The sequence below is a fragment of the Dama dama genome, chromosome 7 (genome assembly GCF_033118175.1).
Source record: "Dama dama isolate Ldn47 chromosome 7, ASM3311817v1, whole genome shotgun sequence".
Classification (NCBI taxonomy): domain Eukaryota; kingdom Metazoa; phylum Chordata; class Mammalia; order Artiodactyla; family Cervidae; genus Dama; species Dama dama.
In genome coordinates, this window is record NC_083687.1 from 31279167 (window position 1) to 31295295 (window position 16129).

General features: G+C 36.4%; 1 protein-coding gene and 1 pseudogene across 1 annotated transcript; one reads left to right on the top strand and one right to left on the bottom strand.

Annotated features, from left to right (window-relative positions):
• Positions 1-7115: 7115 nt before the first annotated feature.
• On the top strand, positions 7116-8048 carry LOC133059118 (putative olfactory receptor 2B8). The gene has a single exon (XM_061146154.1). The coding sequence runs from the start codon at positions 7116-7118 to the stop codon at positions 8046-8048; it is 933 nt and encodes a 310-aa protein (XP_061002137.1).
• A 3191-nt stretch (positions 8049-11239) lies between these two features.
• On the bottom strand, positions 11240-12207 carry LOC133059280 (olfactory receptor 2G3-like; annotated as a pseudogene).
• Positions 12208-16129: the final 3922 nt, after the last annotated feature.

The following is a 16129-nucleotide window of genomic DNA, read 5'->3' on the forward strand; positions in this document are numbered from 1 at the left end:
GCTGAGTCAGTCCATGCTGGCTAATGTACCTGGAGGCCACTCAAGAGGGAGAGAGAGGTGGTGATAAAAGAAACTAAGAGGGGTTTCTTCCATCATCTAGGTCATCCTCCTTCTGCCTTATATCTTTGTCAGCATGCAGAAAAGGAGATGGGCAACATGATTTAAGCATGTTACAATTGCTTCACTGAAGTGGATATCACTGCCCAATACCAATGAACTCAGCAGAAGTAAAGAGTTCTTGAGCGTAGTCCTTCGAGAAAATCAAATTAGGAAAAAGTGAGAAGTACATAGGAGATAGATGTTCAAGAGCTCAGGGATCTGTAACTCCAAGTTGCTAATTAACATGGAGTTTAGTGTCCAGAACAGAGTTTTCTCAAGGGAGAGGTATAAAGGAAGGCATTCCTCAACTGGACATTTGCTTTATCTCCAGCCAAGAAATATCATAGACAAACTCTGTCACCTTCACCCCAGCTCCTCAAGCGTGTGCATTCTTATATTCTTTTCTGTGGGTGAAGAAAAGAAAAGAAAAGCCCTGTCTTTGCTATTAGGGTTTAGTTACATAATTGGATAAGTGAGACTTGTTTCTCATTTGTAATCAATTATCTTCATTAACAAACAAAATATTTTTCAATGTCAATGAATATTAACTGTAACAGCCGTGCCTGAATAATACTTTGTTATAAGAATGCACCAAGTTATTTGAAAAAGTTCCATATTCTTAGGCATTAAATGTGTTTATAATTTTACCATAAGTTAAAAATTTCTGTGATGAAATTTTTATAATAAAATATGTGCTTTATAATATGTCCTCATAATATTACATATTTACTTTACAGATATAACATTGTTATATTTAAATGAGTTTTAAAAAAATGCTATATTCTCATAATGTCAGTGCCTAAGAGTTCCTCCACTCATTCCAATTCAGTGATTATTTTTGTCATGTGATCTGAAATGGCAGCCCACTCCAGTATTCTTGCCTGGAGAATCCCATGGATGGAGGAGTCTGGTAGGCTACAGTCCATGGGGGTGCAAAGAATTGGACACGACTGAGGGACTTCACTTTCAATCTGCTAGGCAAAAAATGTACACGTTACCATGGTTTTTGATTGGCCTATGAAACTCTTCCAAACACTAAGTTTATGCAAGTTTTCATCTACAGTTTTTTCCATTATCCAAGTAAGATTCATACTCTGCAGTAACATCTTTACGTATTTAATCCTTTTATGTATATTTTCATTAAGTTGGTTAGCCAGAGATCTAATATTCGATCATCATTGATCCCTTAAATAATATATTAGTTCCTCACTGATTTGACATATTGAATATTTTGTAGTTGTTATCATCTTTGAATGTTAATGATTAAGAGGAAATATATTCAATTACACACATACAATGGAATATTAGCCAGAAAAAGGAACAAATTTGAGTCAGTTGTAGTGAGATGGATGAATCTAGAGCCTGTTTTACAGAGTGAAGTAAATCAGAACAGAAAAACAAACATCATATATTAACGTATATATATGGGTTCCAGAAAAATAGTAATGATGAACCTGTTTACAGGGAAGAAATGGAGATGACACATAGAGAATAGACTTGTGGATACAGCAGGGGAAGGAGAGAGTAGGACGAACTGAGAAAGTAACTTTGACATATGTACACTACCATGCGTAAAATAGATAGCTAGTGGAAAGCTGCTTTATTACACAGACAGCCTGGCTGGTGCCCTGTGATAACCTAGAGGGGTGGGATGGGATGGAGGGAGGGAGGCTTAAAAGGAAGGGGAAATATATTCAATAATGGCTGGTTTGCATTGTTGTATGGCAGAAACCAGCACAACATTATTAACCAATTATCCTCCAATTAAAAAAAAACAGTATTGAAGTGAATTATTCAGAAACACTTTCTGAGAGTTGAACTACTATTAATATATACTAGAATAGTAAGCTGTTTATTGGATAGTCAGAGTTTAGTGCTAGGGAAAGCATCAGTAGATTTGTGGCCGTTGGCCTTTTTCTTCAATATGGATAAATTATTCTCAGCACATAAAGAATCTTAAGTGTAGTTGATAATTTTCCAAAAGGCATTTGTGGTATTAAGTGAGATTGTGAAAGTGAAGTGAAAGTTGCTCAATCATGTCTGACTCTTTGCGACCCCATGGACTATGGAAATTCTCCAGGCCAGGATACTGGAGTGGATAGCCTTTCCCTTCTCCAGCAGATCTTCCCCAACCTAGGGATTGAGTAGGGGTCTCCCACATTACAGGTGGATTCTTTACCAGCTGAGCCACAAGGGAAGCCCAAGAATACTGGAGCGGGTAGCCTATCCCTTCCCCAGTGGGTCTTCCTGACCCAGGAATCAAAGCGGGGTCTCCTGCATTGCAGGCAGATTCTTTACCAACTGAACTATCAGGGAAGCCCTTAAGTGAGATTCAGTTTTATATAATGAATATCTCACTGTAATCTAGAATATCATACATATCAGTAATTGAGTTCTTGAGCCTCATTCAAAAGTAGGGTCAATATTTTCAATATTCAGAATCAGTCTTTCTCAAGCAGTATTTCAAGGAAGAAAGAAACATTGATTATCCCAGTACCCTCCAATGATTATAATGGTATCTAAGTCCAACTTAAAAATTCATTGCTTTGGAGTAGGGTGTTGTCTACTGTGGAAATTTGTAAGACTATTTCATAGAAAATAGATTTTGTCACCAGAACATGATTAGAATTGGACTATTTCCCAAGAAGTATACTTTCTGGAAGAAGAGTGTACAGAGTCCAGAGTGTGGGCCAGTTACAAATGGTTTCGGATCTTTTGCAATAGGGAGACTTTAATCCATGAGTGGGCTACACAAGTGGTGGGGTAGCTGGAAAACCAAACAGTGAAATAAGAGATGAACTTGAGATTAGAAACAGCTGGCAGCTGCTCACACTGCTGGACTTGAAGAAGCAAAAGAAGCCAAAGGCCCAGGATAACCTGATGGAAGCAGGAACAAATGGTAAGCTTGCCAACAGAACTCGAACCAAAAAAGGAGATGGCCACCTCATCTTGAAAAGCCTCCTACAGCACAGTGGAAGGCAGAATGACCCTGGCTTCTCTTTTTTCTTCATTCTGCTCTCCTGCCAGTCAGTGTTTCCCGTGTGAAAGCCAGTCAATATGGGAGCCTGGACGAAGCAGCCTTCAGACCCCAGTCCTCCTGGAATACAGAACAGTGATGGAAAGGGACAGTGAGAGAATCTGAGGGCGAACAAACCCAGGAGCACACCTAGCACATATTGTTATCCCTCTTTGGCACTACACTTTCACACTTTGTCACTACAGTTGAAAGAAAAGTTATGGAAGGAAAATTACGACATAGTCTACATACCAGTTTTTTCTGATGTTTACTATTATGTGAGCATTAGTCGCTAAGATGTGTCGGACTGTTTGAGACCCCATGGACTGTAGCCCACCGAGCACCTCTGTCCGTGAGAGTCTCCAGGCAAGAATACTGGAGTGTGTTGCCATTCCCTTCTCTAGGGGATCTTTCCAACCCAGGGACCGAACCCACATCTCCTGCATTGCAGGCAGATTCTTTACCGCCTGAGCTACCAGGGAATCCCAACCTCATCAGAAACTTTTACAGACAATCCCAATACATGAACACTGCAATTTTAAAATTAGGTGTATATATTTATATCTTATATTTTATCCATATATTTATAATTTTTGTAAAATATAAATTGTACCTGAATGGATTATTTTACACAAAACCTGATATACACCATATACTTAAGAGACAACTATAGAATAACATTGGGAAAACTTTAAGAAGTGATTATCCTGCTGTGTGTGTAGAGCATAATTCATTTTTGATACAAAGACTTTTTTAAAACAAATTTATTCATTTTAATTGGAGGCTAATTACTTTACAATATTGTAATGGTTTTGCCATATATTGCCATGAATCAGCCACAGGTGTACGTTTAGATCTTTAATCCATTTTGAATTTATTTTTGCGTATGGTGTTAGAAAGTGTTCTAGTTTCATCCTTTTACAAGTGGTTGACCAGTTCTCCCATAAAGGCTTTATTTTTAACCATTCCTTAAAAGATTCTGTGGCACGCATATGTACAAAAGTAAGGTTCTCTAACAAAAACTTTAATGAATTAAAATTTCAATGAGGAATGAATGAAAAGTTTAGGTTAACAGAAAAACACTACTATGTAGTACTATAAAGTAAATTAAAAAGGATACAGAATATCAGTCCCCATAGAGCACATGGACTGATATTCAATAGCTGGTGATGATATATAATGGAAAAGAATATTAAAAGAATGTAGATGTACATATAAGTTATATATGGGGCTTCCCAGGGTGGCTCAGCATTAAGAATCTGCCTACCAATATAGGAGAAATGAGTTCAATCTTTGGGTCAGGAAGATCCCCTGGAGAAGGAAATGGCAACCCACTCCAGTTTTCTTGCCTGGAAAATTCCATGGACAGAGGAGCCTGGTGGACATCAGTCCATGAAGTTGCAAAAGAGTTGGACACAACTTAACAGCTAAACATCATAAATCATATATAAATATATATTAAACATACAAGAATATAAAAACTATATATGTGTAAAGTTGGGTCAATTTGATATACACCTGAAGAAAAAAACATTGTAACTCAACTATACTTCAATAAAAGATCTTTTAAGATACTATCCAAATAATATTGACACATTATTACCTAGCTATATTTAATAATGTGTAATAGAAAGTAGGTGAAAGACTTTAACAGGCTCCAGAAACTTTATTATGTGTAGAACTAAAGAATGCTCTCACAGATGGAGCTTCATCAGTCCTTTCTATCTGTTATCCAGTAGACTATGACAACATGAAAGTGTCTGCTTTGAATACCTTACAGCAAAAGGCCTGTGTACATGCACGCGTGTGTTTACAAGGCATTATGCAATTGATTGTCTTCCACTGACAACAGAAGCAAAAGTCTCTGTGGCTCTCCTCTCTCCAGGGGCCTGTCTCTCTCTTTAATATAGTGGTGGAAAGTTACCTGGGAAGAAAAACTCAAGACATTTGTGTTGAGTAAACAAGCTAACCACCATCCATCTGAAGAGAGCTTCAGATTAGAGGGGTTTGGGATTACAGGAGCATGAGATAACAGGAGAGACTTGAGTTTACTGCCCACATGGGGTTCCTCCGCTGCCTGTCCTAGATCTGTGATCACGATTGAACTTTTCATCAAAACCCCCAAGAACCTCTACCCTGGATTGCCATTCTCTCCAGAAGGTAGAACGTACTCTCTGTTGTTTTCGGAAAAAAGGAAAAGTGCTCGCTTTGGCAGCACATATACTCAAAAAAAAAAAAAAAAAAGCAGAAAAAAGGAAAATTCATTTTAAAAGTTGAAGAAATCTAGAGCTACTTGTCTTCCGCAGTGAATGTAAGTAGTTTTTCAAATGTGCAACCCAACTTTGACTAATGATGAATAATTGACTACCTTCTCCTTTTGGCAGATGTAAAACCCCATATTCTCACCTTGATTAACAACAGGAATATGAAAGAGAAAACAGGTTCAGTGTGGTCTGTTTGGAAAATATTGGTTATTCTTGCAACATAAATGCACAAGGAAAAAATTGTGAAAATGTAGAATTACGTCAAGCAAAATGAGGCCACTCATGTGCTGACATTTTTCCAGGAGTCATTGAATATTTCAACAATACAGTTATTTTATTCTTTACCGAATAGTAGAGTCAAAGTTAGCCAGAAGAGGTCAGTGTCAATTTTAGTGTATCTAGTGTTAATTTTAATTCAGGGTTTTTATTTCCCCACCAAAATGCATGGGCAGATAGACAGATGCTAGCCAATGTGACCACCAAGGTCAGTTACTTCCTTTTGCTCTAATTCTGGTAAAACAATCATACTCTACTCAAAATATGTGATAGCTTTGTCTTAGCAAAAATTGAAAATCTAGCTGATTTTCACCTTAGATGTCACTAACCCACTTATTCTCTCTAAACTGGACTATGCAATAATTGCCTGAGAGTCGCTGTAATGGCCACGGGTTCTTGGAAGTAAGTTTCATTTTCTAGTGGAGATATTTAAGGAAAAATCAGAAATTTTCAATGGAGGGTTTATTGTTGTTTTTTATTACTTTGTTTTTAAGGGATTTTTTAGATTTGATATCAAAAGTAAAAGATTGCAACCATTTTGAAAATCTCTGAACAGACCATTCAGAACCACAAATTTTCATAATTTTGCAAGTTAATGGTTAAAAAGACACAGGTGAGTTCTACATAATTTACTTGTAACGAAGTCAACACATTGTATTAGGTGGCTGAATTCGTATACTCTTGTAATAAAATGGCATTAAAGTAAGTGAACTGAGGGGCTTCTAGGGGCAAGAGCTTGCTATTTTAGGGACTGTAAAGTGGATTTTTCTAGAGAGTAATATTTACTCTCTAGAAAGTAAATACTAGAAAATATTACTCTCTAGAAAGTTGTCAGACTAGGGACTCAATTAGGGAGATCACCGAAGTTTCCTTTAACACTATTATCAGGTTAATAATTATTTGCTTCACAGAAAAAGAATGGATATTAATGATAACCATATCTAACACTTGCGATGTGAAAATTCTAACTCTTCTTAATTTGTCTTTAGGTCTCCAGTTCTGTGTATCCTGTTAGACTCTTGCTCTCTCAATGTATTTTTCAACTTATCTTTTCTGTCTATTATCTATCATTTATCCATATGTGTAACCATCATTTTTCTTTCAATTTCTTTGGCTTCCACACCATACACATTAATGGCCCCGTATATTTTATCTTCGGAGAATTTGGGATACGTCTCAAACCTGCTTTTGTATATGTTCAATTCTAGTCTATATTTATATATATATTTTTAAGCATTGCGTATTTTCATGACGTTGTATATTTCTTTCTGTATAACAAGTCAACACGTTACATTTTTTATTTTGCACAATTTTATTTTGCCTGTTATTTCTCTATTTAAAATCAGTGTCAAAATGTTCACCTTACTAAGTTAGTTATTTTTCCACTGACTTTAATATCTGATTTTCTTCCCACAGGAAGCAAATAGAAATGACCAAGAATGGTGACTCACAATTAAGCAATGAAAAGAAGAAATGCTAGCACTCCGGAAGGTTTCATCCTACTGGGCTTTTCTGACCAGCCCCACCTGGAGATGGTGCTCCTTCTCGTCGTCTCTATCGTGTACATTCTGACACTGATGGGGAACACAGCGATCATACTGGTCTCGTACTTTAACCCCAAACTCCACACGCCCATGTATTTCTTCCTCTCCAATCTCTCCTTCCTGGACCTCTGTTTCACCACCAGTGTTGTCCCACAAATGCTTTGGAATCTCAAGGGGCCTGACAATACCATTAGCTACACTGGTTGTGTGATCCAGCTGTATGTTTCTTTGGGGCTGGGTTCTACGGAGTGTGTCCTGCTGACTGTTATGGCCTTTGACCGCTTCAGTGCTATCTGTCGACCCCTCCACTATGGAGTCATCATGCACCCAAAGCTTCTCCGGCAACTAGCAGCCCTGGCCTGGATCAGTGGTTTTGTGGGGTCCACGGTTCAGACTATCCTTGTTTTCCAGTTGCCTTTCTGCAGCCATCATATGGTGGATGATTTCACGTGTGAGGAGCCTGCCCTGATTAAGATTGCCTGTGTGAACACAACCTTCCTGGAAAATGAGCTCTCCATAGCTTCTGTTCTCTATGTGGTGATACCTCTGGGGCTTATTCTGGTCTCCTATGGCTGCATTGTTAGGACTGTGCTGAGGATAAAATCCACTGAAGGCAGGAGGAAAGCATTTGGGACTTGTGGGTCCCACCTAATTGTTGTGGTTTTGTTTTTCGGGACTCTAACTTCCATTTACATTCAACCCAAGAGCAAATACACCCAGAATTACAGTAAATTCCTCACCCTCTTCTACACTGTAGTGACACCCTCACTTAATCCTTTGATCTACACCTTGAGAAACAAAGAAGCTAAGTGGGCGCTACAAAGGTTGCTGGGAAGAGACCCAAGTTAGGAAGAAATGTGAAATATCCTCATGCAATCCCTCAGATATTTAGGATTTTTAGCATCATCTAGGTTTGGTTTTTCGTTTTGTTTGTAAAGATCACAGCTAAATCTCCTGAATAAAATTGTATGAAATTTTCTTTCAATGACATCCTGAAGTTGCCTACTCTAAATCCTTCTCATATTCCTTTCCAGAAATGTTATGTCTCTTTTTTCTTTTGGCTGTTTCCTAAAGATTCTATGAATAAATAAATAAATATTTATAGTGGTGCATATGCATGCATATTATAATTTTACAAATCCTGGAGTTACTGCTCTAGGGATTAACTAATGGCAGGGCAGATATGTTCATCACAGAAGAAATCACCTGTCTCATAGAGATAGAACTTTCTTGAGAACTTTCTTTTGTTTTCCAGATCTCTCATTTAATAGTTCCAACAGGCCGTAACTGTTCTGTCCGTTGTTTACTTACAAGCATAAAGGTCCACTGGAAAACCTACAATTATCTAACAGTTTTTCTTTCAGGGGGATTATTGATTCTTGTTCATTTACTAGAGGCATCTGGGACTAAGTAAATCCAGGGATATTTCTGATCTCTTCCACCCACAGAGAAAGCTTCCAAGAGATATGAGCCATGAGACTCAGTATTTCTCATTTGTACATCTCTTGTTCTCACATAGTGGCTCTCAATCTCTTGATCAATTCTTTACCTCTCTATCTGGAATCTAAGCAAATAGGTATTAGAATTTTAAAGTATTGTCATTTAATCTAAATATCTATATTTGTCACAATATATAGATTTCTTTACCAAAAATGTCTTTGCCACCTATATGTTATTCAATTTTATGGATATCATAGCTTTATAAAATAATTCTCTTCATATTGAATATAAAGTTTTATCTATTCTAATAACATACTTTATAATCTTGGTAATATGTTCAGTTTTAAAATGTTCACCTTATTTTACACATATCCACATAGCTATTTGTTTATAAAATATTATCAATAGTTTATTGGCTTTAATTCTAGAGCCTGCTTAGGTATACTTGCAACATGCTTTGGTTTTATAAATGTAGTCTGCTGTTTTCTTAAATGGGGATTTCCCTGCTGGTCCAGTGGTTAAGACTGCGTGCTTCCAAAGCAGGAGGCATGGTTTGACCCCTTATTGGGGAACTAGTTTCCCAAATGCTGTGTGCTGCTGCCAAAAAAATTAATTCTTTTAATAGAGATTAAACCCTAGGAATCATTTTAACAATGATAAATAATTCTATCTGGATATATTAAGTTGAATAAATTAGTAATGAAATGCAACTATATTGGAGAAGAGAATAAATGATCTAGTTAGGAGGCATTGATAAGGTTAACAAGTGGCATCTAAGTAAACTTTCTATATCTCTGTTCATAAGATAAAATTTTATTGACATTAATGATTAAAACTGGTTAGAGTCAAATCAAATTACTTCACTGATTGATTAGTTAAAGGCAAATGCTTACTAAGCAATAAGATTACCCAAATCATTTAAAATCTTATAATTTTAATTATACAATAAAAATTTTAAAGCTATTGAAAATGATATCCTTATGCCCACACTAGGATAGAACATTAATACTTTCTATATATTCCTTTTGTATGCAGCAGAGTAATTTCAAAAATAGGACAAGTCTATAAGAAGATGCACTGTAAAGAATACAGAAAAGACATACCACGTGAATACTAGATATACAATAAAGAAGACTGGCATGATCTTACTGGTATCAAACAGGGTAGCCTTTAAGGGAAGAACTATTATTAGGAATAAGGGGAGACATTGCATAATGTAAACTATTTAGTTAACTTCAAACCTGTAATAATCTCTAATTAAAATGCTTTCTATCAAATAACTTTAAAATATAAAGCAAAACCTAACATGTAAGAAAGAAAATAGGCAAATTCACAGCCAGAATTGAATGGATAACTGGTAGAAAAGATATACAAACATAAATGAATCAGGATATAGAAAATATAAACAGCACAGCAAAAATTGCAAAATTAATGTAGTGAAAACACTGAAGGCATGAAGACATACAAAATTTTTCAGGCACACACAGGACATTTATAAAACATTGACATATACTGAATAATAAATGAGTACATTTTATAACTTTAAAAGTGTAAGAGCATTTTGTCTAAAGAAAAAAAACCAAATGAGGCCAGAAATCAGTAACAGAGTGAACAAGGTATTAGTGCTCTTAACGTGTAAAAATTTCAAATATGGAAAATGGATATAGAATAATTTAATATAAACTCATGTATGTTAACAAGCACCTTATAATTATCAATATCATGCCAATTTTGTTTCATCTATTTAGTCAACTAAAGTTTCCTGCCTAATGTCTCCTTTTCCCTCTGCACAGGTTTGCCCTGGTAAGGTTCTGCAAACCTATGAGTGATTAAATTGAGGAACAAAGAGATTAAGAACACAAGGTTTTACAAAGCTGCCTTCAGAATCCATGTGTTTTACAATTTCAGAGACCCTGAAAGAAGAAATACAGCATCGAGTAAGATTCAATACAAGGTTTTGCCCTGTAGCCCCTCGGTCCATTTGAAATTAGATTACGTTAAGTTTTAGAACTTCATTAAATCATTAAGTAGCTTCTATAATTATTTAACAATTTCTCTATTGTTTTCATTTAGAAGCAAACCTTTTCCTTCCTTAATAGCTTTTTAAATAGATTCACAAATCTGGTACATTATTGTAAAAAGAGCCCATATTTTCAAGTTGTTGTTTGTTTGTTTGTTTGTTTTTTGAAAGAATTGGGATTCCGTGGTAGAATGTTTTAAACAGTGTCACACCAGGGCTCTTTTACAAAAGAAGTACAACAGTAATCACCTCATGCTAACATATACTTTTCCATTTTCTGGTTCATATTAAACACTATTTAATTCCCTAATCAAATATGTAAGCACATGCATATTGGGTAGATCACTAAATCTCCCTATTCTGGGATATGCCTTTTAAAGACATTTAGTAGAAGAAAGTATGAATAGGTTTATAAAACACACACATACACACAGATGAAGTTCCATGAGATATACAAGTAGAATTGAAGTGTGCTTCTTTTTTCTAAACCACAGTAGCCATATTGTTGGTATATACTACAGGAAGGTAAGCAGTCTCTTGGGAGTAGTTATTCAATCTTAGGTCTCTTCAATAATTTTCCTCAATGAAAAGTCACCATTTCCTTTTTTTTTCCTTAGGAATTTTGTTCTATTCTCAGCATCCTTCTCAAGGCTCCTTTCACATCCTTGCTCCTCAGAAGATACATGAGGGGGTTGAGGGTGGGAGTCACAACAGTGTAGAAGAGTGTAAGGAACTCCCTCTGGCTATGGCCATAGAATCTCTTTGGTGGAATGTATATGGCTGAGCTGGTCCCAAAGAAGAGGGAAACCACCACAGATGGGAACTGCAGGCCCCTAGAGCCTTATGCGAACCTTGGAATGACTTAATTTTTGACACTGCTTGCACGATGAATCCATAAGAGACCAATATCAATGCCACAGGAAGGAGAAGGAGAACTAATGTGGCCACAAAAAGCTGGACTTCATTTGTATGGATGTCAATGCAGGCCAAATTGATCATGGCAGGCACTTTGCATAAGAAGTTGTGCACACGGTGATGTCCACAGTGAGGAAGGCAAAGGGTGATGGTTCCTTGGATAAGAGTGTTTCCTACTCCACACAGCCAGGCTATTCCTGCTAAGGACTTACAAAATGATGGGTGCATAACACTGGTGTAATTGAGAGGTCTGCAGACTGCTACATAGTGATCAAAGGCCATGATGGTCAGGAGAACACACTCAGTGGAACCCAGTGAGAGGGACACAGAGAGTTGTATGGCACAGCCTGTTGATGTGATGGTCTTGGCTGGTCCCTTCAGGTTCCACAATAACTGGGAGACGATGCTGGTAGCTAAGCAAAGGTCAAGAAATGAGAGGTTTGTGAGGAAGAAATACATAGATGTGTGAAGTTTGGAGTCCAGGCAGGAGACCAGGATAATGGCTGTGTTGCCCAGGAGGGTCAAAAGATAGGATATCAAGATGACCACAAAAAGGATGGCCTCCAATTGAGGCTGGTCTGAGAATCCAAGCAAAATAAAATCTCCCCCAGATGTTTCATTGTTTTGTTCCATTAGTCTGTTATTGTAAAAGAGAAAAATGGACTCAAAATTCAATTGAGGGAAATAACATTATTACTATTTACTTCAAAAATTGGAAGGAAACTCAGATTTTCTTAACTAGTCAGTTTTCACAGAGAAGGAAAAATGGTAATTATTAAAAAGGCATTCTTACAAACAAAGGCATTGTTTGGTGTCATCATTTCTTGACTCAATAAATATTTGACCCATCCTCTTTTTTTGTGTGTGCCCATTCTCTTTTCCTGTTTGTTGAAAATTATTATTAAAGGTAATTTTCCTAAGAAGAAAAGAAAAGAGTTTGAGTGGCTATGTAATTCTGTTAGTAGACGTGGGAGGAAAAGAGGATAGGAACGCTGAAGCAAATTTAAGCGCCTAGTATGAAATGGATTGTGAGTGATCTTTGTTTGGTTCCACAGAAATTACAATGCAAAATAATGAATAACAGTTGAGTCAGTAGATCAGAAAAATAAATGGAACATATTTTTTGCCTTTTGTTACTCAAAGACAAAGCAAGTTCTGATAATGTTTCTTATAACTAAATATTTGATCACAGTGTGTATAGGGTCAGACATAGGTGAATTTCAGCAGAGAGGAAAGCTAAATAATTTTGGAAGCTATTTAGCAACTGACCACAAGTTTTTTTACCTCAAAGTTGATGAAAAAAAGATATTTGGGTTACATCCACATAAAAACGGATGCACAAACTCAGGTGTGCAGTTTGTTCAGTTTTTGATAAAATGTCTTCAGATTAAAAAAAATAAGGTAAAAACTCACTTACACACACCCACTAAGTTAAAGACAAGGAACTGGCATTTGGGAACATCATGAAAAGGCAAAATATGTCTTTGTCATCAATTTTGCATTTTGCAGAACAGAATCAGTCTAGATTATATTTCACCATACCTCTTCATTTACTATTTTTCTACAATATCATCTTCTGTGTCCTCAAATTTTATGCTCTCATGAAGCATGCATGCTCAGTCATGTCCAACTCTTTGCAACCCCAGGGACTGTAACTGGCCATGCTTCTCTGTCCATGGGATTCTCCATGCAAGAATACTGCAGTGGGTTGCCATTTCCTTCTCCAGGGTATCTTCCCAATTCAGGGACCGAATCCACATCTCCTGAATTGGCAGGCAGATTGTTTACCTCTGCACCACCTGGGAAGTCCCCTTTATGCTCTAAAATCAGTATCTTGTTGAAACAGTTAGGAATAATGAAAGCTGAATTTGTAAGCTTATTCAGGTATGTATGTACTTTTAAAAGTAACCTTGCATCTTAAGTGAAATAAACACACTTTCAAAATTTTGATTTTTTAATGTTTTTGAAGAAAGTTGAGCAATGTAATTGTATGTGTTTAAAGTGTACATGATAACATGCTTTATGTATATATTGCAGAATGACTACAAAGATCAAGAAAATTAACATATTCATCACCTCACATAGATAGCATTGGTTAACTCTTTTCTGTGTGAGTTGAGAATGTTTCTGATCTACTTTCAGCAACTTTCAAGTCTACAATACCATGTTAGTAACTAAAGTCACCATGTCGCACGTTAACTCTTCAGTACTTACTCTTATAACTGAAAACTTTTATCCTTTCACTTACCTTGTTCCATATACTCCTCCCCCTAGTCTCTGGAACCCACTATTCTAGTCTCTATTTTCTGTTTCTCTCTTTGTCTTTTTTTAATTCAGCACTTAAATGGTACCATATAGTATTTTCATACAGGTTGTAGCAAATGGCAGGATCTCCTTCTTTCTCATGGCTATACCAGATAGATACATAATCTCATTTTCTTTATCCATTCTTCCATTGAAGAACATTTAGCTTATATCCAGAGTTTAGCTACTGTCAAACAGAAGAAATATCTAGAGGAATATCTTTTTCCTTAGGCAAAAAGTTCAAGAACTTTCTTTCTGCCATGCCCTTTTTGGATTATTTTTGTGGTATGAAAAATGATTATATTTGGCATAGATATGTAGAGGAAGGACTCCTGAAAGGGAATCTGGAGGGGAGACAAAGTGAGTCTTTAAAGTTGCTGAGTCAGTCCACCCTGGCTAAGGTACCTGGAGGCCACTCAAGAGGGAGAGAGAGGTGGTGATAAAAGAAACTAAGAGGGGTTTCTTCCGTCATCTAGGTCATCCTCCTTCTGCCTTATATCTTTGTCAGCATGCAGAAAAGAAGATGGGCAACATGATTTAAGCATGTTACAATTGCTTCACTGAAGTGGATATCACTGCCCAATACCAATGAACTCAGCAGAAGTAAAGAGCTCTTGAGCGTAGTCCTTTGAGAAAATCAAATTAGGAAAAAGTGAGAAGTACATAGGAGATAGATGTTCAAGAGCTCAGGGATCTGTAACTCCAAGTTGCTAATTAACGTGGAGTTTAGTGTCCAGAACAGGGTTTTCTCAAGGGAGAGGTATAAAGGAAGGCATCCCTCAACTGGACATTTGCTTTATCTCCAGCCAGGCAATATCATAGACAAACTTTGTCACCTTCACCCCAGCCCCTCAAGCGTGTGCATTCTTATATTCTTTTCTGTGGGTGAAGAAAAGAAAAGAAAAGCCCTGTCTTTGCTATTAGGGTTTAGTTACATAATTGGATAAGTGAGACTTGTTTCTCATTTATAGCCAATTATCTCCATTAACAAATAAAATATTTTTCAACGTCAATAAATATTAACTGTAGCAGCAGTGCCTGAATAATACTTTGTTATAAGAATGCACCAAATTATTTGAATAAGTTCCATATTCTTAGGCATTAAATGCATTTATAATTTTACCATAAGTTAAAATTTCTGTGATGAAATATTTTATGATAAAATATGTGCTTTATAATATGTCCTCATAATATTACATTTTTACTTTACAGATATAACATTGTTATATTTAAATGAGTTTAAAGTAATCTATATTCTCATAAGGTCAGTGCCTAAGAGTTACTCCACTCATTCCAATTCAGTGATTATTTTTGTCATGTGATCTGAAATGGCAGCCCACTCCAGTATTCTTGCCTAGAGAATCCCATCGATGGTGGAGCCTGGTAGGCTACAGTCCATGGGGTTGCAAATAGTCGGACACGACTAAAGGACTTCACTTTCACTTTCAATCTGCTAGGCAAAAAATGTACACATCACTATGGTTTTTGATTGGCCTATGAAACTCTTCCAAACACTAAGTTTATGCAAGTTTTCATCTACAGTTTTTTCCATTATCCAAGTAAGATTCATACTCTGCAGTAACATCTTTACATATTTAATCCTTTTATGTATATTTTCATTAAGTTGGTTAGCCAGAGGTCTAATATTCGATGATCATTGACCCCTTAAATAATGTATTAGTTCCTCACTGATTTGACATATTGAATATTTTGTAGTTGTTATCATCTTTGAATATTAATGATTAAGAGGAAATATATTCTATTACACACATACAATGGAATATTAGCCAGAAAAAGGAACAAATTTGAGTCAGTTGTAGTGAGATGGATGAATCTAGAGCCTGTTTTACAGAGTGAAGTAAGTCAGAACAGAAAAACAAACATCATATATTAACATATATATATGGGTTCCAGAAAAATAGTAATGATGAACCTGTTTACAGGGAAGAAATGGAGATGACACATAGAGAATAGACTTGTGGATACAGCAGGGGAAGGAGAGAGTAGGACGAACTGAGAAAGTAACTTTGACATATGTACACTACCATGCGTAAAATAGATAGCTAGTGGAAAGCTGCTTTATTACACAGACAGCCCGGCTGGTGCCCTGTGATAACCTAGAGGGGTGGGATGGGATGGAGGGAGGGAGGCTTAAAAGGAAGGGGAAATATATATAATAATGGCTGGTTTGCATTGTTGTATGGCAGAAACCAGCACAACATTATAAAGCAATTATCCTCCAATTTAAAGA

Excerpts from the sequence above, each read along its gene's own strand:
- LOC133059118 (XM_061146154.1), top strand. The coding sequence starts at position 7,116 with ATGAAAAGAAGAAATGCTAGCACTCCGGAAGGTTTCATCCTACTGGGC.